Here is a 25,042-nt window from a genome sequence, read left to right as displayed (position 1 = left end):
TAACCCAACTGTCTAGATTCTAGAACACCCCTGACCTACAAACAACAGATCACTGTCCAATTCCCAGGCTATTGGCAGGACATACATGTAATTGGCATCCAACCTTAAACAATAACTGTCACGAACAACTTTTATCGTATTTACTAAGTAAATCAGACACGCTGATTCCGATTTTGTACTCAAAATAAAGATTAGTCCACTAACTTTCAGAGTAATGAAGGCTTTTTTACAGCGTTTTAATATCGGTCTCGAAAACAACACGATCGGCATAACAAGCTCCGCCCATAAATACGTGACGTAACCTAGCTTTTTAGGAACAGAAGTTACGTAGGGATGTTTAGACCGATTTAGAATAGTAGTGATGGGTGTTTTAAAATCCATTAATATCTAAATTCAGCCTTAAAAATAATATCAGTTGTTTCTGAAAGGTAGATAAGCTATTTAGCATTGCATATTTAAAAAAGCGCGATAACAACGCTAGCTTGTGATAAAACCGTGCTTTTTGAGCTCATTTTTCTCGGCGTTCAGCCAATTTACACGTCATGTAACAAGCTACGAGCAATTTTAAATAGTTTATATACCTTTCATAAAAAACTGAAATTATTTTACAGGCTGGATTTAGATAACCATGGGTTTTAAGACACCAATCTCTATTATTCTAAATCGGACTAAACATTCCTAACTTCCTGAAAAAGCTAGGTTTCGTCACATATTTATGGGCGGAGCTTGTAATGCCAATTGTGTTGTTTTCGAAACAGATATTGAAATGCTTTAAAAAAGCCTAAATTACTTTGAAGGTTAGTGAACTAATCTTTATTTTGAGTACAAAATCGGAATCAGCGTATCTGATTTACCTAATAAATACAATAAAAGTTGTTCGTGACAGTTATGGTTTAAATTGTTTTCTGCAACTGGGCATGCCTGCAGTTGGAACTTTTCAGTTGCACTGGACACAGACATGTACAGCAAAAGTCACAGAGCCGTTTTTTGTACCACAGCCTTTGCTTGCAATAAGCTAATAGTTGGAGTTGCCCCGATTCTAATATCGGTATCGGTGCCGACATGGGTGTTAAGTATCTGAATCGGTATCAGCCAATCTTTTCTTAAAAAATCGGAAACTTCAGATACTTTTTACAGGTCAACTATTTAGCAGAAAACCGTATTTTGCCCTGCTACACTAATAACAAATCATCAGCTGCAAGTTCCTTCTTTTCACCTAATGAATGAGCCTGTCACATAATCTATTTCATGTCTTATAATAGCCTAATAAACATCCACACAGCTGAGGAATCTTATGGCTTTAGTGAGGACGTAATCACAAAGTGCGGTATTTCCCAATTACAGCGATATGATTTATTGCAACCAATCACGATCAAAAGAACAATCATGAGAATTAAGAAGGCGGTGTAATGTTTCCATTTACTAGCATTACGAAAGTAATTTGAGCAGCCGATGCATGAAGTTATCTATCTTTATATCTTGATCCTGACTATATGATGTATCATTTGTATCGCATAAAATAACCTCAGTGGCTTATCGGTATTTAGCCTGTCCTCCATCATCTGTGGCAAGTGAGCCTTCAGTACTACTGGCTACATCGATAGTGATAGAAGATAAAGACGTCTCTCTGTGATAATTGAATCACTAACGGTAATTAAACGAAACATTTATTTGCTCTGAACAGTACAGGTGCAGCAGTTCGTTCAGCAGTAAAAGAAAGACTTAATTATCACAGATAAAGCTGTACCGCTAACAGTAATTACCATTATTAAAGATGTAGTTGCGTCAAAATTTAAGTTGATCTTAAAAGAAAGCATTTTTTTTCTCTATCAGTTGATATGTTGTTTGTTGTGTTACGCGATCGCATTGCCAAGATATTTGAAGATTAAAACCGAAAAAATCTGATCGCCGTAAAAACGCTCAGGCCACAAAAACGTGCCCAGCCTCGCCAAAAATGATGTCACGCGTTTGGCAACCTGTCTCTATCTCTCGTATTCGCATCGGCTATTTGCGATAAAAGTCTAGTCTTACGCGGCTCTATTGGCATATATCTTATTTTGTATTTGCTCATGTTGGCTAGAATAAAATTTTAAATCCTGCTACAGATGCATTATTATGAATGTTTAAAAGGCCTCAAATAACGAAAATTGAAAATTTGTTCTACTCACTTTCTCCAAATGTTGTGTAAACATTTGGGTACCGACTACCAATTCTACCGGTCTACGGTAATTCTGTCAAGTCACTTTTGTAGAACGCGGTCTTTGTATCAGCACAGTTCTGCATCTACCCATACAAACGATATACAGCCTCCCATAAGCCCCGCCCACATTATGTCGCCTATTACCTATTGCCTACGTACTCGTTTCTTGCTAGTAGTATTCTTACCGAATACTAGATAAGTAAAATAAGCAAGCCACCTCTTTGAAAAGAATATAGACAGGGATAGAGTTTTAAGAATGAGAAGTCTGCTGCAAACTGGATTTGAACTCACATTCTCCAGTTCTGCGGACACCCATATACCATATCCGATTCACTACAATATTCTGCAAATCATGTGTTGCATTATCTTCAACAATATTATTTTATTATATAATTTTTACAAGCAAAAATATTTTTATCTCGGCATAAAACTTTTATTAAAAATATTCATCAAGTCGTGGCCACTCAGATAGTATTAGCTGATACAATAAGACAAATTCATTTACTGCAACAAACTCAAACAAAACATCATGGCTTATGCAGCACGCATTCAAGTCTCTCTTTTCCCTTTATGGCAGTTTCCACACTGACAAAGCTTCTTCGGCTGGTGGGACGACATAAACATTCTGTAATCAGTAAAAAAAATGCAATAAATATATGTCATTCTAAAGCGTATCTATTGACAGCTTCCAAATTGGGAGTTAAATAGATTGCGAGTGTAATTTTAAAAACGAATTAACATTTAATAAAGGCACAAGTACGTCAAGCCAACGATTCGAAGCTTTGGTTCTGGAAATTAAAGATTTGCAATGATCAATCGATTTTACCCACTTCCTACGAGTGAAAATAATTTGTAATCATGACTCTAATTTACCAAAGAAAATTCGAAAAAAATATTACAGCTAGGTAAAACGGCAGATAAGCTATGAAACGATGATTGGAGATAGCAAAGAATTATCATTTTATTAATTAGTATATGTATTTATGACTATAAAAAATATTACATTTACTAAAGTATAGAAGACTCTAAGTTAATTTACCTCCATTCTGTCTTCTTCTGCAGCAAAACTACTCTAATCTTTTACTAAAAGTTGCTCAGATAACTCTGAGTAGCGGTCGCTCGAACTTGAAGCCATTTTAAAACTATGTATAACTTAGTAATTGTTGAAACGCGTTGAATCAGTAACGAGTAATGAGATCTAATTAGGAGAATCTTCGAGATCACAGACAACGTGTTTTACGAGTGATAACATTTATTACGGCCTATATAAAAATTTCGCACGCATGATTGGCTAACGAATCGACCTCATATTTATTGCTCGTGGTTTCGTTTCAGATACCTTGCTTGTGACGTCACGAAATAGGCACCCGCTGGAACGTGAGCTTTTTAAAAGAGGGCCTCATTCAAACGCATCTATCTCTGGACAGGGTTGGTCTACAAAGACAAAAATGGCATCAAATTGTAGCTGATGTTTTAGCCTTTTATGGGTCCTAATTCCATTTTTGACGCAACTACATCTTTAATAACAGATTTCAAGAGCCACGGACTGTTTTGTTACTAGATGCACGGTATGGCAGTATGTGAATGTATATACATGTAGGCCTATGTCTTTTTTCCATAAATACAAACAAATAATACATCAATATTTATAAATTCTTTGCATTATATTTATATTTGCATAATAAAATCAACAATTATTTATGCAACCCAAAAAATCTGAATCGGATTATTTTTCAATAAGAATCGGTATATCGAATCGGTATCTGCATCGGCTGGTGAAAATAGAATCGGGGCATCTCTACTAATAGTTTTCTTCCAATTAGTTCAGCTGGTGAAAAATCGTGTTCACTCCTCTGTATAGCTATGATGGTAAGACACAGAACCTGAATTTGCCAATTACAATCCATAATTTGAAAATTGAATATCAAAATAATTTTAAATGTTTCAAGGATGTATTCTTCTATTCATATGTACTACATTACCAGCTGTTTGAATCTAACAACTTGTGTATATATATATATATATATATATATATATATATATGCCAGAAAACATCTAATTAGCTCAATAACATAATTTGACTACATAATTTGCTGTATACTATAATATATATATACAGTCAAACATGGATAACTCGTCCACGGATAGCTCGAACACATGGTTAATTCGAACATTTCCTTTGGTCCGTTCCCACGTAATGATAAATTGCTATAGATAACTCGAACTCAACACTGTTAATTCGAACTGTTTTTTTGCCCAACAGCTACCGAAACGGTTGTTTTCGCTTTAGAAAATCACTTTATTCAAAGCCATAGAGGTAAACTTCATCTTTTCGTAATTCATAAGCGTCGTTATTACCACCATCGGCAAAATATTTTTGTCAACGACTTTTCTAAAAGTTTGGTGAAATTTGATTTATACTGCGATACGATGAATAGCACGGGCTAGCCGGGTATCGCGCGCAAGAATTTTCGCTACGCACATACAAAACAAAAATCGCATGTTGTTTTGTATGTGCGTGGCGAAAATCCTTGAGTGCGTGACTCGGCTAGCCCGTGAGGAATAGTTTTCCGACGTTGATTCCGTGTTGAATCAACGTCGGAATGTTTAAAACGTCTTAAAAAATGTTGTAATTAAACGTATACGTTGTCTGAGCTACAAAAAAACTATTCATCGTTTGACCTAAACACAGAATACGTGTGTACATTCAATAAGTATCTATTAAAAAAGCGTGAGTGATATAAAATGTACCGTAAAACCTCGTAAAACTTCTAATTGAACTGCCTCGGAGTGTTGCTCTTAACGAATCCCAGGTAAAGTAAGGTAATCTGCATAAACTTAAAGAAAAAACGGCAAAATTGATCGTGGGTAAAACCCCAAAAGAAAAAAATGTCTTTTCTTTTGAGCATTTCAACAACGATCAAGTTTTGCCAATGTCAATCTGAAAAACGTCCTGGCAATAACATCACCTCAAACAACAAACCAATCTCAAGTGATAGAAAAATCTCTATACTTTATCATGAAAACGTTTTAAACTTTACATTAGAAGCATTTAATTTGAAACAAGCCATTTGTGCTTTTGATTTATATTATAGTTTGTATATGTACATGTATCTACTAATAAATAAGTAAATATATGGACTTGTGACAGTGCTCTGATAACTTGAATGCTCTGATAATTCGAACACTTTTGCTCGGTCCCTTGAAGTTCGAATTATCCATGTTTGACTGTATATCACACAATAGTATTAAGCCCTCAGCTTTATTAAGTAATTTTATAGCTTGTACATTATACATTTTAGTCATTCTACCTGAAGATTGCAACACGATTGCATGAAACTAATAGTAGTAATGATTTTAACCTGTAGTTTTTAATAAACTTCATACACAGCTCTAATTGACTCAATTATTGAGCACTTTACTTTACAGTGTAAACCACATATACTATATATATATATATATATATATATATATACATATACAGTCAAACATGGATAACTCGAACTTCACTGGACTGAGTGAAAGTGTTTGAGTTATCCGAGCGTTCAAGTTATCAGAGCACTGTCACAAGTCCATGTATTTATTTATTAGTAGATACATGTACATATACAAACTATAATATAAATCAAAAGCATAAATGGCTTGCTTCAAATTAAATGCTTCTAATGTAAAGTTTAAAACTTTTCATCAAAAGTATAGAGATTTTTCTATCACTTGAGATTGGTTTGTTGTTTGAGGTGATTTTATTGCCAGGATGTTTTTTAGATTAAAACTGACAAAACTTGATCGTTGTTGAAATGCTCAGAAGAAAAGACATCTTTTTCTTTTGAGCGTTTTAATCGAGATCAGTTTTGCCGATTTTTCTTGAAGTTTATGCGAAGATTACCTCACTTTTCCTTGCTTCCGAAGGCCATCGCTAAGCGGATGTTTGTTAAAAAACGAAATTTCACCAAACTTTTAGATAAGTTGTTGACAAAAACATTTTGCCGATGGTGGTAATAACGACGCCTATGAATTACGAAAAGTTGAGGTTTACCTCTATGGCTTGGAATAAAGTGATTTGCTAAAGTGATAACAACCGTTTCGGTAGCCGTTGGGCAAAAAAGTGTTCGAGTTAACCAAGTTGAGGTCGAGTTATCTAAAGCAATTTATCATTACGTGGGAACGGACCAAACAAACCGTTCGAGTTAACCATGTGTTCGAGCTATCCGAGGGCGAGTTATCCATGTTTGATTGTATATATATTATTGCTGGTCAAATTCAACTTTATTTGTCAAATTCGGGTATGTTGATAAAAGCTATGTTTTGGCATTCGTTTTAGCTGACGGACAGACAGACAAGCCACCCTCTATTCGCTACCTGCTCCTCAACCCAGCTGTTTACTTCTCAAATATTGTGAAAGAATGTCGATCTGTTGTAATTGCTGGTGGTACCATGCAACCAGTCGCAGAATTCAAGGAACAGTTGTTTCTCGCTGGAACTGTTGATCCTGAAAGAATAACGGAGTTCACTTGTGGTGAGTGGCTTTATCCTCTCATATAGCGTTGAGAGAAATCGGTCAGAAGCGCATTTTATCTACTTAATCGTTATTTTAACAGCCGGCTACCTGAAGTGCTGTCAGTTTGATAAACGAAAGTGTGCGGTTTTTTCAAGTACCCTAGGACACTTATATTTCGCTAGTATTTAGTTTCGTGAGTAGCATACAGAGTAAAATTTCGCAGAAACTTAATTTTGCAGCTCTGATGAGTGCGAAAATATAGTGATGTGAAATTAAGTGCAGTGGAACAAACACAATTAGATTCCTCAGGTTCAGTTCACCGATAAAAAAATTTCAATTTGCGACTAGTTTGTAATTGTGAACCGCAGGTAGAATGGTGTGGGCAAGGTCGATAATGCAATTTGATCGCTTGCTGCTATTTGTTTATTGGACTATCAACAGGCCTGTATCCCCTGGGGCGGCTGGCCGGCTGAGCCACCCCAACTTTTTGGGAATTTTTCACAGCTAAGTACAGTCCAACTCGGAAAACTCGCTCTTGGATAAAATGTAACATTTCATCCCAAACACAAGGTTAACTCGAACGGATTTGTTTGGTCAGTTCCAACGCAATGATAAATTACTTCAGATAACTCGACCTCAACATCATTTATTCGAAAAGTTATTTGCCCAACGGCCATGGACACGGTTTTTATCGCTATAGAAAATCACTTCATTCCAAGCCATAGAGACAAACATCAACTTTTAGTAGTTCTTAGGCATCATTATTATCATCATCAGCGGCAAAATATTCTATATTTTGGCAAAAATTTTATAAAGGTTTGCAAAAGATCAAGTTTTTACCAAACACCCGCTTGGCCATGTCCTATCGAAAGCGTAAAAACCTCCGAATGAACTTAAAATAAAATCCGCAAAATTGATCTTTGTTAAAACGCTCAAAAGAAAAAGTTGTTTTTTTTTCTGAGCGTTTTAACTGCGGTCAAATTTTGCCTATTTTAATTTAAAAGCGTCTCGTCAGTCACATCACCTAAAACAAAACAAATCTCAAAAAATAGAAAAATTTTGATACTTTCCGATAAAAAATTTTAAAACTTCACACGAGAGGCTCGGCTGAGGCCCTACATGAAAGAAACCTGTTGGGGGCTTACAAAGCCCCCCCCACACCTTTAGGTGTTCATAATTAGTCGCCTAACATTAGCCGCCCCAACTTGCAACCAGTGAATACAGGCCTGACTATCAATGAACAAAGCTACATGTATTTAATTTCGCGTTTTCACTCATTCGTTATGATAATTTAGTTTCGCACGTGAAATTTTCGCGAGAGGATGACTCCGCGAAAGTTAGATGAGGCGAATACATAAGTGTCCTAGGGTAGTTTTCATTTTCTGTGTCACTTTAAAATATTCTTAGACATTGGGTAGACAAATCTTAGGTGGACCTCGTTGGCTCCAAGACAACCTTCATCCCCTTAAAGTCTTTATGAAGGAGTTTTTATAGAGTCAAAGAATGCTGATGAAACTAACCAAAGAGATGGTTGCAGTACTGAAAGCAGACGCTAAGCATGCTTATATATACTACAGTAATCCATGCTCCATTCGTTGAACACTCCAACTGAACAAGTACAGTGCGCCCTCGTCATACAATTTTAATCTGTTCCATGGTTGGCATCGAATAGCGTAAATGTCTTATAGGGGGGTTTTGAAATTCATAGTAATTATATAATGCAAAAATTTAAAAATTTTATATAAGTACTATACATATTAAAATTTTATGTAAGTACCATACATATTAAAAACTAGTAATTGGAATTAATTTAGCTTACTGAACGCACACTTAAAGGGAAGTCGTACTAGCTGTGCTAGCTGTACTAGCTGTGCTTGGGCAGAAAATTGATTTGTATTTAACATATTACAACATTTGCCATTCTAACTTTCAAACTACATATCATGAGAAAAGTGTTTTGTCTTATAAACAATGAGATGTAGTGAGAGTTGCTCGCTATTGGCCAGTTGAATAATGTGAGCAAACAGCTTCTCGTGACGTTATGCTATGACCCTGTCTTACACAAAGCAGTTAGGTATTTGCTCTCATATAATTACTTATATTGGCAAGCTAGCAATTCGAATATCAGAATGTTGAGGAAATAATTTTAACTCTTTCACGGGCCAATTGAATCCTGAATATGTTGAATTGATAATAACAATACTTGCATAGAAGTGTGCGTGCACGCTTGTGTGCGTGTGTGAGTGTGTGTTTGGGGTGTGCATGTGTGGTGTGTGTGTGTGCGCGCGCGCGTGTGGAGTGTACGTCTGTGTGTGCGTGTGTGGGGTATGCGTGTGTGCGGTTTGCGTGTGTGGGGTGTAAAATTGAAACTTGCGGGGTTACAATTTCCGTGAGTTCAAATCCATCATAACGCGGGATTTTAATTCTTGTATTTGAAGAGCTATAGCTGGACAGACACGCAAACTTTGAGAAATATATATATAGATGGAAAGGTGATATGCTTGTCAACCCAGAGTAGCAATTCAGTACTGGTGCACCCAGGTGTCACTACACTATCACAGTATGTCCAAGACACTGTTATCACTCTAGGGGGAGATAACTCCAAGACAATGCATGAATCAAGGCTTCCTCTAGCTAGCAGTATGTTTATTACTCCTCATAGCCATCCATGGCTACTTTTCTCATTGCAGACTGAACACACTTTCTGTTACAAAAAATTGAGAAATTAGAAAAAGTTTTCTCCTTGTAGGTCACGTCATACCTGATGAAAATGTCCTGCCAATCGCTCTGTCTAAATATTCTAATGGAGCCCTTTTGGATTTTACATATCGCTCAAGAAATGAAAAACATACAGTAAGTCTCTCGCAGTCAGCTTTCTGCAGTTTTACTCTGTCGGCAGCAGAGGAGAGGCAGGGGTGATCTTATCATTTTGATCATTTGCTCTCCGCTCGCTTGCATGTGTGGACCATTCATCTTAAACCATAACTGTCATGAACAACTTTTATCGTATTTTCTAGGTAAATCAGACACGCCAATTCCGATTTTGTACTCAAAGTAAAGATTAGTCCACTAACCTTAAGTCATTTAGGCTTTTTTAAAGCGTTTCAATATCCGTTTCAAAAACAACACAATCGGCCTTACAAGCTCCGCCCATAAATATGTGACGAAACCTAGCTTTTTCAGAAACGGAAGTTGGGAATGTTTAGTCTGATTTAGAATAATAGAGATGGGTGTCTTAAAACCCATTATTATCTAAATCCAGCCTGTAAAATAGTTTCAGTTTTTTATGAAAGGGATATAAACTATTTAAAATTGCTCGCAGCTTGTTACATGACGTTTAAATGGGCTGGACGCCGAGAAAAATGAGCTCAAAAAGCGCGGTTTTATCACGAGCTAGCGTTGTTATTGCGCTTTTTAAATATGCAATGCTAAATAGCTTATCTACATGTACCTTTCAGAAAAGACTGATATTATTTTTAAGGCTGAATTTAGATATTAATGGATTTTAAAACACCCATCTCTATTATTCTAAATCGGTCTAAACATCACTACGTAACTTCTGTTCCTAAAAAGCTAGGTTACGTCAAGTATTTATGGGCGGAGCTTGTTATGCCGATCGTGTTGTTTTCGAGACTGATATTAAAACGCTATAAAAAGTTCTTCATTACTCTGAAAGTTAGTGGCCTAATCTTTATTTTGATTACAAAATCGGAATCAGCATTTCTGATTTACCTAGTAAATATGATAAAAGTTGTTCGTGGCAGTTATGGTTTAAACTCCCATGAATATAGTCTTCTCTACTCTCATTAAAAAAAAGATTTTCTGGAACATTCTTCTAGAGATTGACCAAGGTTTTGTTAACATTACAACCTAACAGTAATCAAATGATGTTATACTGGTTCATTGTTTTACCTGCTTCAGCAACACCTTGAATGTTGTCAGTTATTGTGCCAATGAAACATACATAGAACCTTGAACATCACCTCTAATAGAACTAGAATGCCACAATGGAAAAAGGGCTGAAAAGTACAGTGCCACCCTTTAATTGAACGCCGCCCTTCAATTGAATGCCGCTTCTATTTGCCTGCCACTTTGATATTCTTTGATCTTTATGACCTCATAATAGAAAGTGAACATCAGTAGAAAAATGTCCACAAAAAGTACTAATAATGACAGACCCCCGATTCTAATTTCACCAGCTGATTCAGATAACGATCTGATACACTGATTCTTATTGAAAAATAATCCGATTCAGATACCGATTCCGATATTTTGTGTTGCATAGATAATTGTTAATTTTATTATGCAAATATATATGTAACGCAGAGAAAATGTAAATATTGATGTATTTATTTGTTTGTATTTATGGAAAAAAGATATTTGTGTAGATATATTCACACACTGACATACCATGCATCTAGTAACAAAACAGTCCATGTTTCTTGTAATCTGCTATTAATAATGGTAATTACTGTTAGTGGTACAGCTTTCTTTGTGATAATGAAGTCTCTCCTCTATTGCTGAATGAACTGCTGCGCCTGTCCAAGTTTATAGCAAGTCAATGCTTCTTTTTTAATTCCCATTAGTGATTCAATTCACTCAGTAAGACGTCTCTATCTTCAATCACTATCGATGTAGCCAGTCGTACTGAATAAGCAATCCCTTGCCACAGATATGGAGGACAGGCTAAATACCGATAAGCCACTGAGGTTATTTTATGTGATACAAATGACACATCATATCGTCAGGATCAAGAGAGAGATAGATAACTTTATGCATCGACTGCTCAAATTACCTTGGTAATGCTAGTAAATAGAAATATTACACCGCATTCTTGTTTCCTATCATTGTTCCCTTGTTCGTGATTGGCTGCAATAAATCATATCGCTGAAATGGGGAAATACTGCATTTTGTGATTACCTCCTGACTAAAGCCAAAAGACTCTTCAGCTGTGTGGATGTTTATCAGACTATAGACATGAAATAGATTGTGACAGGCCAGGAATTCATTAGGTAAAAATAAGGAATTTGCAGCTGATGACTTTTTATTAGTGTAGCAGGCTAAAATACGGTTTTTTGCAAAATAGTTGATCTGTAAAATGTATCTGAAGTTTCCGATTTTTTAAGCAAAGATCGGCTGATATCGATTCAGATACTCAACATCCATATCGATACCGATATTAAAATTGGGGCAACTCTACTAATAATGAACCTGTTACATCAATAACAATTAATTTTTTCATGGCTGCTGCAATGGTTGTCATGGTTTTAGTAACAGAGTACCTGGGAAGATCGATAGTCATAATCATGAGAACAACACTCTGATTCACAGTCAGTAAGGTCTAAATGCGATCCATTGTTTTCAGATTCATCCATAATGTGGTTTACAGTCTGACCTGGAGACGTTAAAGCCTTTTGATGAATAATGAAAATATACTATGATGTAATACTGTACCATGTAATATGATGTAATACTGTAAAATAATGTAATAGCAGCCGTTATGGCGTATTCTAACTTTAAAACATTAAAAACAACACTTGAAACGTTAAAAATTAAAAACATGTACATTTTTTAACTTCAAAGCTTCACGGTTTTTTTTTTTGAAACATTGAAAGCAGCACTATCGAAATAATTAATAACAGTACCACGTTAATATTTTATAATCAAAGTAGTTCCTCGTTCAACTCGGTCTGAAACTTCGACGTATATGAAAACGATTTCGCAAAATTGCTGAGGCCCACGGCACTAATGTCGATCCTGCCAAAAGAGAGTGCAAAATATGGGCGACATTAGCATCGTTTCACTCGTAAAAAGATTAAATATATCTTCCCTAAATTCTGACAAGCAAGTCGGGAAATGCATTAATCTTCTTTTATTTGAACGCCACCTCTAATAAAACACCACTATAGGGGAAGGGTTGAAAAATAGAGCGCCATGACGTTCAATTAGAGGCTTTACGGTAAATCGATTTTGAAAACTTAACGAAGCAAAAACTTCACATAATTTTTTTGCGTTATGTGGACTTAGCGTTATAGGAGGTGTACGTTATATACGCGTCTACTTTAGAGGTTTTATGCTATTCAAGTTTGATTCTATCAGCATATAGCCACAATATATACCGTATGTTTATATAATTGTGTATATATATATACAATATACATGTATATGCACAATATATATAGAATCGGTATACACAATATATATACGCAATATATATACATAATATACATATGCACAATATAAATACACACACAATATATTTGTATATGTATACACAATATATATGCACAATACATATATACACAATATATATTTTTTTATTGCATGAAACTATAGTAGTAATGATTTTAACCTGTAGTTTTTAATAAACTTCATACACAGCTCTAATTGACTCGATTATTGAGCACTTTACTTTACAGTGTAAACCACATATACTATATATACTATACTATATACTTCTATATATACAATATATATATATACTATACTATATATACTACAGCGCATTTATACCAGTATAATTGGTTGGAGTTGTGTTTCCGCTGAGAGAGTCGGATATAGAAAAGCTTCTTGTCTGTTTACGATTTGAAATACATTTTTGCAAATACTTCACTCCAAACCAACTCAGACTTTGTTTATACAAAGTGTGTCGCCATTTTAGACAATGAAATACATCCTTGATATCCATTTTATTTTGACTGCTTGCCAGCACAATCACGAAAGAGAGTCACTCCGTTGCTGCATTTCATGTACACGTATGTTTAATAATTATAATAATCAGTAATTATTAATTATTATTGATTTAAAATCATCATGGTGTAAACCTAATGGTATAAATTCTGTTTGCAACTAATCCTTTAGGAGAACAGACCATACCACCATGGTGATCCGGCACTAGTACGAGATATAATTGGTCAAATCCTTGTTGTATGCCTTCAATGACAGCCATCGAACTCAAACAAACGCAGCATTTCACCGATTTTGTGTTTCATATCGGCGACTGAAACAAAACCACTTTTCATTTTACACTAAGCCATTTTCTCAGAAGTAACTCCTCCAAAGGACTAAATCGACCTTGTGTAACCAAACCTTAAAACCAATGCAGTAGCATAAATCATCTTATTCTAGTGGAGTCATGTATCCATTATTGAATATACTCACTATAGTATCTGCGCAGGCATTGTAATCAATTATTCCCCAAATAAATCTTTATACAAACTAGAATTAACTTTTAGATATCTCTGGCTAGAAAGACAGACTTATTATAATTAAAATAGTTTTATATAGAATTAGTAGCTAATATGTCAAAGTCAGCGTTTATACTTGTGGGAACATTGTTGATCAATCTTAACTTCGAGAGCCTTTGATAATTCCTTACATGAATAATTAGGATCCTTACTATAGACTTTTTATAATAACACAAGCATTCAGACCTTGATTCAATATATTTTAATGTAACGGTATTGAGGCAATCGCAACTCGCTTTTCCTTCTACACACTTTTAGACTCATCATATAAATATGATCAGACTTTTGCTATACCAAAGAATGTCATGCCTGCGCGTGTCGAAAAGCTATAAGCAGTACTGCTAGTTTCCTGGGGTTGGTGTTCCACAGTTTCCATCTTAAGGATGCATTCACATGTCATTTTACTTTCTCAAATTGCAAATTATATTTTGGGAAAAGGATCAGGCATTCATTTGCCCTGAATTTCTAGAAGAAACGTGTTACTTCGAGCGTGAATTGCTGCTTACCTTAATGTACATGTGATGGGTTCTTCTGGCTTATGTAAAAATTAAAACGCTTGTACATTACCAGTTGTATTGTTATTCTCCTAAAAGATGTTGACTGCAAATGTTACACCTTCAAATCAAGAACCTCTCCAAACATCCCTCAAGCCTAAATGACTTGTCCTTTTTGGACTATTTTACAGTTTGCTCAATCTTGAAGAATTAATAAGGCCTACCGGTCATGTATTCCAGCTCGCCACACTTGTACCAATCACATCAGAAAATCCTTGAACATATTGCCTTGTCCCATACTTCCTCAGTTTTGCTTTTGTGTTACAGGTTTTCAAAATCTTGCATAACTATGTCCAGAATATTTATTGTTATCCTTCCACACATGTGACAAACATATGCTATTTCGTGACACCAACATACTACATCCACCATTGTATGTTTCAGTTTATGAGCTTTCTTTTACTATAACCTGCAATTCACTATCCCATCTTCTCAACAACACTATTAGATTACCAACCTTTAAAATACGTTTGTTCAACTCGTTCAATAATTTCAGATTTCTGTATTTTCGTCCTTTTGGCACGTAACGTCATGTTGCTGATGATTAATAATGTCAATAAACAGATAGACTTACTAAAGATTTTATTACTAAAAATTTACTAATAATAGCTTAATAACCATTTACCAAAATTTCATATTAAACCAATGTTGTAGCTCGACTCACTGTGCGAGCTGCTGATCAAGGTTTGTCGATCCGTGCCAGGAGGAGTTGTCTGCTTTCTGCCCTCCTACCAGTACGAAGGTGTATTGATCAAACACATGCATAGTTCAGCATTCTTTCAGACACTCAACTCTATCAAGAAGGTAAACTGTAACCTAAACAGGCTTTTTTCTTACGCACGGCACCTCTTAGACAAGTTGTTCTGTCCATTATTGGAGCTGTTACAAAGCTATAATCCTAATCTTGTTGTTTTACTCGTTTCAGCTGATGGCATATTTCTAACTATCACTTAATTCTAGATAGTGTTATCTTCCCTCCATAACCGACCTAGATCAAAAGGGTTATGAAGCTTGCAGGGGAAGACAACTCATATAGCTCATATAACTCTTACAACACTACAGATATTAGCTCTGTACTATAGTATTGTTTTTCACAAGAGAATATTATTACCTCTGACGCGTAGTGTTTGTGTTGATTACAACGCTAAGTGCTTATGAGATATGATATGTCATTTATATGAAGAATGATTCACTCACGTGAAGATTTTATCTTTGAAAAAACTTTAGCTCAAGTATTTTTAGCTCAAGTCCAGCTGTACTGGATGGTTTGTAACAAACCGTTTTTTAAATGCAGACTCCCACAGTTCAAACAAACAATACTTTTATGTTTTAACCATAACATTTGAAACTAAAACTATAAAAATTACAAAAAGTGTATTTTGACAATGCTTGTTTGCAGAAGATATTTTTTGTTTTTGGCTATGTTGCCATATCAAACAGATTTTTGCAACTACTAACTCTAGAACGACCAACATAATTTTTCATGTGAAAGATTCCTGCTCCTTGTATTGCTCGTCCTTAACATTTATTTATGAATGCTGCAAGACTATTCGTCTATTAGAAGTTATCATCTCTTCATTGGAAGAAATTTGGCGATTCTTATTATGAAGGTAAATGTATTTTCTCTTGAGCTACATATAGTGACATACATGTAAATACATTTATTACTGGGCAAGAGCTTATTTTTCAACCCATTGCGACGCTTTAGAGCATCCTGTGTTAAGTTTCAGTCGAGACAAAGGTGCCTCCGGGAGCTGAAGAGAATTTAGAACCTGTTAAGAGAGGTTTATGCTAATAGGCTTTATTAACAGCCTTTCAACCACCTAGTTACAAGTCCTAAAAAATAAATATTAATAGGTTGATCGCCATAGTGTTTCATAGTTTAGACTCCATTTCGCAAACGACATTACTTGTAATCCTGACAAAATGAATTGCTCCAATTGTCAAACAATTAAGGAAAGTTGTCAGCTGAAAATTTTGAGTGATTTAGTCCTGGAATTATAGGTTCAGACAAGCATTCAAATAGCAGACAGTGACTACCGTAAATATATTAGAAAGTTAAATAGTTGTCTTGTTTGAATGCAAGGAAAATCAACTCTCAATTTTATATATCTTTTCAGCAAGGACGTTGCTGGTGGTATGCTTGCTGTTTAATCGCTAAACAGTTTGTTAAGGTCACAAGTACTTGCAGCCATCATAGTTCTAAGTAGATAGCTTTATTGCTGATTGTATTATATAATCTGTTGGCTACAGATAGCTTTATTTGCTGTTGTTTGTAAAATCATATATGTACTGTGAAACCTATATTTCTCAACCCTTTCCAAGAAATGGGTTTTATAAATGGTGAAATTAAATAGAGGGCTGCGATGTATAACTACACTTAACAACGTTGCATAAAAAGCTCATTGCGCTCATTTGGTATGTTTCATAGAGTTTGCGGCAAAACCTGGCTTTTTATGCACAATAGAAAATGAGTTATGAGCTCGATCCATTGCAAACCGAGTTTAGGTAATGGCAATGATGCTATCAAATAATATGCAATAAATCTGCAAATTTGTAAGTTATATATCAATAATAATAATCTATCGAATGATACAAATCTATAGTCAAGAACAAGTGACATACACAGAGCATATTAACTCTTTAAAGTTGGAATTAATTTTCAAAACAATTTCAAAAGTTGGCAGTCGTATATAATCTTTCATAACTTGAGAAGTAATTGGTAGTTTTTTAAATTAAAAATTGCAAATTTTATTCAGCATAAAATCTCCTTTCTAGGAATATGTAAAATAGCTAGGTTCACTGAATTCTTCCATTACATAATAATGGGAAAAATGGTTTAGGGAAATTATTTCTAAATCGCTCCTAAAATGCATGAGGTAGGAATTGAAAAATAATGTTCCACTGTCTTGTGATGTTAGTCACGTACATCATAGTGATCACTGAAAGCTTGTCATAGTAGCTTTATTATTTTGTACTACAGAGGACATGATTCCGTCAAGGAGTTACGAGTAGGATTTTAGACGTTGTGTGATCAATAATCTTGTATTTTTTGAAGCTCAATGTTTGTTCTTTGCGAGTTTGTATAAGTTAGGCTTATTTAAAAATAACTTGATCTTAATAAATAATCGTTTTTGAGCTTTTAAGAGTTTGTAATCACATTTTCACATATTTTGCACTTGCAACACAGCAGAGTAAGACATGGTGAATCTTTTGATACCAAATAACTGTATCGTGAATTTTGTTGCAAGGCAACTTTTAAAGAGTTCATATTAATAATATATGCATAAACCAAAATTAACATTTTGAAACAAATATATTTGCATCATTTGCTCGGCCATTTGCGATCTGATTGTTGCTTTCGATAGAACGAACATATTCTGGTTGCTCAATACCTTCCACAATGTCTTCTGGCCTCAACTCTTCTTCTGCACTGCTGAACCAGTCTGCGACAAGTTCAGCAGAGCTAAACTTACCTAAAATTTTAGTGGTTTTAGTACAGCTTGCTCACTAAGCACAAATTTTAGCCTCAAATTAGTAGTGCAGATTTCATCATAACTGCTAAACAGTTTTTCATGTACGTCAGAGTCAAGACCGTGTTAAACAAGGACTGCTGTTAGCCTAATAAATTTATTAATTAATTTTTAGTGTTACTTTTAAATATTTACAGAAAAAACGTAGAGCTTTGGAGTTATGGGTTCTTAAAGATCGAAGAATGTTAAAGTGGCGATCAAATAGGGGTGGCATTCGATTAAAGGGGGTGCTCTATTTTTCAATTCTTTTCCTATAGTGGGGTCAAATAGAGGGGGCATTCTAATAAGGGATACATTCAAATAGAGGTTTTACGGTATACCCCAAATGTGAGAATAAATTATGTCAGAATAAATATACTAGTGGAACTCTCACCTACAACACAACACAGCTGCATAAATTTCCTACAGGCATTGATTAAACAGGTCACACATTCCTCAATTAATGCACATCAAGAATTTCACAGAATATAATAGTTATAATAGAATGATATAGTGTGTTAATATAGATAGTTGTTATTGGCCAAGATTGTTACACAAATGCGATAAATCAGCGATAATGAATAAAACATGTGCACGCAACTGTTGCGATTAGTCCACCTCTTGAACCTAGTCTCATGGCTGCTTTCTACCCATACAATCGATGCCAATTCTTTTACAACAAGCTGAATTTGAAGCAGACGCTAGAATGTATGTTGCATTTGGTTGTGAGTAATGATAATCGCTTTGTAATTTCCAAGTTTGAATAGTTGAAAAACGAGACAGAGATGTAGCTAACTTTAATACCTAATACCATAGGCTTTTAGGTTCTAAATGTCACAGATGATATAGTTGTTAGCCTGCCAAAGTGTAGAACTTTGTAGAATACAGACCAAAGATCAAATAAGTTTATTTCTGTATTTGACTGATAGTAGGCCTACTCGGTGGTGCCAATTAATTCATCTTATCAAACACGGTTAGTAATTAAGCACAGCAAACTGGTATTGCTTTCACACGATCCAACGAAATGATTTCTCTAACCAAAATCCCTCTCAGCCACCTTCAGATAGACTCATCATCTAACAGGTGTCATTTTTGCCGCATCGTTATTTTCTGTCACGACTTCTAAGCTTTCTTCTACTAACTTCTGTAGTTGTTTCAGACTCTTCCCTCCAGATGCCATATTGGTGAAACCGGTGGGCCACTTTTTACGGCTGTGATCAGTTGCGATCAGATGAAGATATTTGTATCTTTCCTCGCATGCTTTCTACAGTCCAACATGAATTCCGTTTATGTGTGCATGTACAAATATTTACACAAAATTGATTGCTTCAACTCCTCTTCACACAATTAAATATAAATTGGAGTAAAGCTCTCTGCCATAAGTATGTAAAACAATTTCGTAAAAGTAGCTGCTACGGAAGCTTGCAAATTATCTCAATAACAACCACCCAGGTTTAACTGTGTTCAAAAATAAAAATTATTGAACAGTTTCGTTTTTAGTAAAAATAATTATACACAAAAACCCTACGATCGACTTGTGAACGTAAATAATACTTTTATCCGATATTCCATCATAATCGTTCGCGTGGAGTGTCCGTAGTAACATTACAAAAGACAAGTTTATACAGTTGTACCAGTTTTACGTTGTCCGTTTCATATTTTGTTGTGAAATGCTCCTTTACTTTTCTACGTAACAGCTCTCCGATGTCTTTCCCTGTCTTCCTCTTGGCGATGGGCCATTCTTTGCACAAAAGCAAGTAACTCTTGTGCAGGGCCATGTCCGTTGAGCGTATATTCTGTCCTCTCGGTCGCGAGTGTGTGAAAGCTTGAAGGTCACAACGCGAATTTATGAACGCCGGCTAGCAAGTTCGCAATGTGCTTGACCAGAGTTGTCTGCTCATCTTTTGCAAGTTTTCATTGATCGATATAAGATCCTCCCTAACAAAAATCAAACACACCTATGCGTTGGTATGCTTTGCAAGTGCAAATTTGTGTATAGCTCAAAATGTGTATTCATTTGCTGTCTGGCTCAAAAGTTTCTGTGGTTAGGAAACAAACAAGACCCATGCCCATCATAACTAATCACAATACCGCAAGTTGAGAAAATGGGTTTTAAGTTAGTACTGCTAATCTTTGTGTATTTTTTGTTAGCTGTTTAATATTCTAGCAACATGCATGATGTACCTATATTCTATACTGCTTCCCATAACTGAAATTGGTTTTATTGTCCTGTGAAATTGTGAGAATTTTAATGGTGTCCATAATATTTGCATCAGACATTTTTAAATCAGTTAGAGGAGTATTAATGAATGGTAAATGTTGTTTTATAACTTAAGCAAATATAGTTACACAAAACTTACCGCTAGAAATACTTTTGGACATAAATTTGGAGGCTTTTGTCGAACTAAATGATTTTACTGTTTTGATTTCTATGCACATTTATTAGTTTATAGGAAAGAGTGGCAGTCTTAACTTTCCAGCTTTGGTTTCGCATTGAAAAATGCTTTTTTGCCGGTGTTATCATGAAAAATATGGCTGTTATAGCATTTTTATGATAATAAAAATGCAATAACAGTATTATAACAATATCAATAAAAATGCATTTTTATGATAATAAAAATGCATCGCCCGAGCCATTGCCTGTATTCATATTTACTTGTAGATTTTTCGAGAACCAAAAAAAGCTAATATGGTGGAAAATGTCCTAGCCTCTTATTCCAAAGCCACTGAGGTTTGTTCAGTTGTTGGTGCGTGCAATATGGTCTTTGAATTGATATCGTCTAGAATATCGCCCCGCAGGCTCCTTTTGTACCAAATGATTTTAGTTATGCTGATGCTTGGTTTTTATGGATAGACAAAAGATGGTGGACTGCTCTTCTCCGTTGTCGGAGGGAAAATGAGTGAAGGAATAAATTTCTCAGACCGCTTATGTCGGTGTGTCATCATGGTTGGCCTTCCCTATCCCAACAAGTTCTCTCCAGAACTCAAAGAGAAAATGCGTTACCTCGACAGCATCGGGGTATGCCTATTGGTTGATTATCTTTATTCATTTGGTCCGCGTGTATCGACTTATTCATGATGACATGTTGGCAGCAGTTGCCTGACTCTGTCTCTTCTCTCCTATTTTTTACAACACTGCCGGCTCGTAATCTACTCAGCTATCACTGGCAGGTAGTGACAACTGCACACCGTGTCTTGATTTGATATTAATGCAGCATTGAAATTTGAAGATTTGATATTGCCGCCAGCATTCGAAATTTAAATCAATCATCACCAATTTTCTCTTTATTCAAGTTAATTTGTGGCTGTCAAGCATGGAACTGTGTAGAACCAAAGAGGTCGTCCTCCACCAAACAGTATGCGCTACAGGCGACTGATACTAAAGTCAACTTGTAAAACCGCTATCAAGGAACCTATAGATTTAGTCAGCACATTTATAGACATCCTATAGATTTAGTCAGCACACTTATAGACATCCTATAGATTTAGTCAGCAGCACACAGACATCTATGTGTAAAGCCTGGTTACCATATACATGTACATCGCAAAGCACCGGCGACAGCACCGCAGGCTATTAGCAGTGAAATGTGAACCTACGCGCCGGGTACCGCCGTTAGTTGCCGGTGGCATCGCAATAGTTTATCGCTGTTCAAATTTCGCAAAAGGCCGCAGGCAACACCTTCCCAAAATGCTCTGTACGGGTGAAGGTCACCATTATAGAAGCGGCATGGCTAGCGAACATTTTATTTGATTACGCGATTATGTTTAGCGATGCAGCTTATATGTGAACATATACCACCGAGCCTAACGTCGCAAACGTTTTGCTGCGCAAGTTACCGTCAGAGTATCGCAATCGATATGGGAACCAGGCTTTAGTTTGGCTCACCATGTCACACGTTGCTTTTGAACGTCATGTCTATGCAGTAGCTATGAAATCGAATTTATCTGCTCGCTCACTTTGCCTTGCAAAAACCTAAACTCGGGAAGTTCTCTTTTGCCCAAATAGGAGACCTGAGAGTTTGGTAATATGTTCTTGTGTAGATTAATAACCCAACAATACCAGCTAGATCAAATTTAATGTTTATTCTTGACACCACCGTAACCTGACAATTGTGGCATTTCTTATAATATTGTGGTATTTCTTATAATATTGTGGTATTTCTTATAATATTGTGGTATTTCTTATAATATTGTGGTATCTCTTATAATATTGTGGTATTTCTTATAATATTGTGGTATCTCTTATAATATTGTGGTATTTCTTATAATATTGTGGTATTTCTTATAATATTGTGGTATCTCTTATAATATTGTGGTATTTCTTATAATATTGTGGTATTTCTTATGATATTGTGACTGTATGTGGCATCCATGCTGGTAGCATTCTTGTTCAACTTTCTGACGTAATTTCTACCAGGAGCAAACCAGTCCATTCACCAGGCAGCCTCGTATTGATTATTTTTATTTTAGAGGGTTGGAGGGGATGGACTGAGCCCAGGACAAGTTCACTATGAAAATCTTTGCATGAAGGCAGTCAACCAATCAATAGGTATTTGAATCTTTCAATGCTTTGAATTAATTTGAGGTTGGAGAGAACCTTCTAGAAACTGATTAGAATATGTTCAATGCTATGCGCATCAGCTCACAGGTACTAGTTGGTGAAGAAATTGGACTGAATGCATTCAAGTGTTTTTCTGTATAAATGTGTTAACTGGAAAGATTGTTATGACGTAATTACAAAGAAGTTGAATTGGCCAATCAGAGTGCAAAATCAGTGTAAACATGCATTTTGGTTTTATACTTTCATCTGATTGTTGTCTGTTCAGCTTAACCAGCCTCATCAGATAGTTGGTAATGAACAAGCTCCTTCTCCCTCCCTCTCTCCCTCCCTCTCTCTCTCGCTCTCCCTCTCTCTCGCTCTCTCTCCCTCTCTCTCACTCTCTCTCTCTCTCTTTGAGGCCACCACAAAGAGAGAGAGAGCACATTAACCAGCCTCATCAGATAGTTGGTAATGAACAAGCTCCTTCTCCCTCCCTCTCTCCCTCCCTCTCCCCCGCTCTCCCTCCCTCTCTCTCTCTCCCTCTCTCTCTCCCTCTCTCTCCCTCTCTCTCACTCTCTCTCTCTTTGAGGCCACCACAACTTAATATGATTAAACAATGAGCTTAGCCGAGAAATACACTTTGTGTTTATTGAATACATTTTTGTTTATACACTCACGATTAGAGAAACAGATAATAGGGGATGACTTTGCTTTTATGTTTTATCATTAGAAAGAAACCTTACATTTGTTACTATCAAATATCTCATATCCAGTTTAATGAAAACGTGCGATGTGATGTGAAATAACCAATTTGTACTAATGTTAGCTTCTATCCACAAAAAAGGTAAACCTTCGATATTCAAAGTTTATAGAAAGCATATACATTAGGTATAAGGCAAAAAGCTAAAGATCTTAGGCTTTTATTTGATAAGTTATTACGTAAGCAACAGTAAAAAAAAACCATAAAGCCAATGAACAGCCTGAAAGCGTCTTTCGTTTTTTTTATATTTTAAAGATAAATGCCTTATAACGCATCAGGCACGTTCTTTTAAAGTCAGTTTTGAGATAGGCAAAAACGCTACCAAACAAAATAACTAAAATATTTAGGATACAAATTGATTTAGTGTAGTGCTAGTCATCAAGGAGATACGCTACTTTAGCACAAGAAATTGACTAATAGCATAATTGACACTGACAATGAAGGTATTGATGCACTTTGGTAACATAGTGTCAAAAGGCTATTAGATAAATTTTAAGCTTACAAAGCTTTTATTTTTGTAAACTTTTGTGTACTCCTTTCTCTCATAGACCAATACAAACACTTTATAATTGTTGAAAATATTGATGTTGTTGTATTTAGGTAGCAGTTAGGAGCTTTCACTTCAAAATGTACTTTTGTTATAGAATCTATAGCCTAAGCTCTAAAGTTTTAGAAGTTATTCGTTACTAAACCTGTTGCTAACGGCTCCAAGAGCAGCGCCACGTGACATCTAGAATATCAGGTTAATTTACGTGAAGGTAGAATTGTTGTCAAGGTCATACATATAACACTTTCAGTCTTTTTAGCCTAGCTTGAGATCCTAAATATTTTTGCAACATAGTGGGAAAATATTGACTTACCGGTAGGTAGTCCAACGCTTTTACGTTGGTAAAGACGTATGACCACATGAAGGCAACTTTTATATAAAGATAAGCTTAGCTATTTTACACTACACATAGTGTATGTTAGAGTAAGTTACTCCATAGTGTATGTTAGAGTAAGTTACTCCATAGTGTATGTAAGAGTAAGTTACTCCATAGTGTATGTTAGAGTAAGTTACTCCATAGTGTATGTTAGAGTAAGTTACTCCATAGTGTATGTTAGAGTAAGTTACTCCATAGTGTATGTTAGAGTAAGTTACTCCATAGTGTATGTTAGAGTAAGTTACTCCATAGTGTATGTTAGAGTAAGTTACTCCATAGTGTATGTTAGAGTAAGTTACTCCATAGTGTATGTTAGAGTAAGTTACTCCATAGTGTATGTTAGAGTAAGTTACTCCGTAGTGTATGTTAGAGTAAGTTACTCCATAGTGTATGTTAGAGTAAGTTACTCCGTAGTGTATGTTAGAGTAAGTTACTCCATAGTGTATGTTAGAGTAAGTTACTCCATAGTGTATGTTAGAGTAAGTTACTCCATAGTGTATGTTAGAGTAAGTTACTCCATGCAATCTATCATTCTCTTTTTATCGCTGTTTTATCAATTATTCTGTTCTTAGTTCACTTTTGCAACTAATCAGACTTTTGAGTGTATTTTTTCCAGATTTGTTTATATTGTTCTATGTTAAACATACTTAAAGCATTTTTTTGTTCTGGAGATTTTTCCTCCAAGAATATTTGCTCCAACATTGAATGGTTTCAACGTTGGAGTTACAAGCAAATACAATGTATCAGAATTTTTCCATTTCATAAGTCAGGGTTTGACTGTATAGTCAGTAGCTAAAGAAATAATTGA

General features: G+C 35.5%; 1 protein-coding gene and 1 long non-coding RNA gene across 5 annotated transcripts in view; one reads left to right on the top strand and one right to left on the bottom strand.

The window, feature by feature from the left end:
* LOC137402017 (ATP-dependent DNA helicase DDX11-like) overlaps positions 1 to 25,042 on the top strand; it is a 136,425-nt gene that overhangs the window by 108,872 nt on the left and 2,511 nt on the right. For 3 of the 4 annotated variants that reach the window (XM_068088485.1, XM_068088484.1, XM_068088482.1), the window contains 6 exons: positions 6,522 to 6,716; positions 9,448 to 9,551; positions 15,154 to 15,303; positions 20,674 to 20,742; positions 20,866 to 21,030; positions 22,482 to 22,560. In XM_068088485.1, the coding sequence (XP_067944586.1) occupies positions 6,522 to 6,716; positions 9,448 to 9,551; positions 15,154 to 15,303; positions 20,674 to 20,742; positions 20,866 to 21,030; positions 22,482 to 22,560 (762 nt within the window). The remainder of the gene's footprint in view (positions 1 to 6,521; positions 6,717 to 9,447; positions 9,552 to 15,153; positions 15,304 to 20,673; positions 20,743 to 20,865; positions 21,031 to 22,481; positions 22,561 to 25,042) is intronic. The other variant, XM_068088486.1, reaches the window with a different exon arrangement.
* On the bottom strand, positions 18,913 to 20,173 carry LOC137402021 (uncharacterized). Its single transcript, XR_010979420.1, has 2 exons — positions 19,646 to 20,173; positions 18,913 to 19,275 (listed from the first exon to the last, which is right to left on the bottom strand). It is a non-coding gene; the product is annotated as an uncharacterized lncRNA (long non-coding RNA).

The sequence above is a fragment of the Watersipora subatra genome, chromosome 8, assembly GCF_963576615.1.
Source record: "Watersipora subatra chromosome 8, tzWatSuba1.1, whole genome shotgun sequence".
Lineage (NCBI taxonomy): Eukaryota > Metazoa > Bryozoa > Gymnolaemata > Cheilostomatida > Watersiporidae > Watersipora > Watersipora subatra.
Note: the sequence above shows the minus strand (reverse complement) of the source record. Positions and strands in the feature narration are given on the sequence as shown.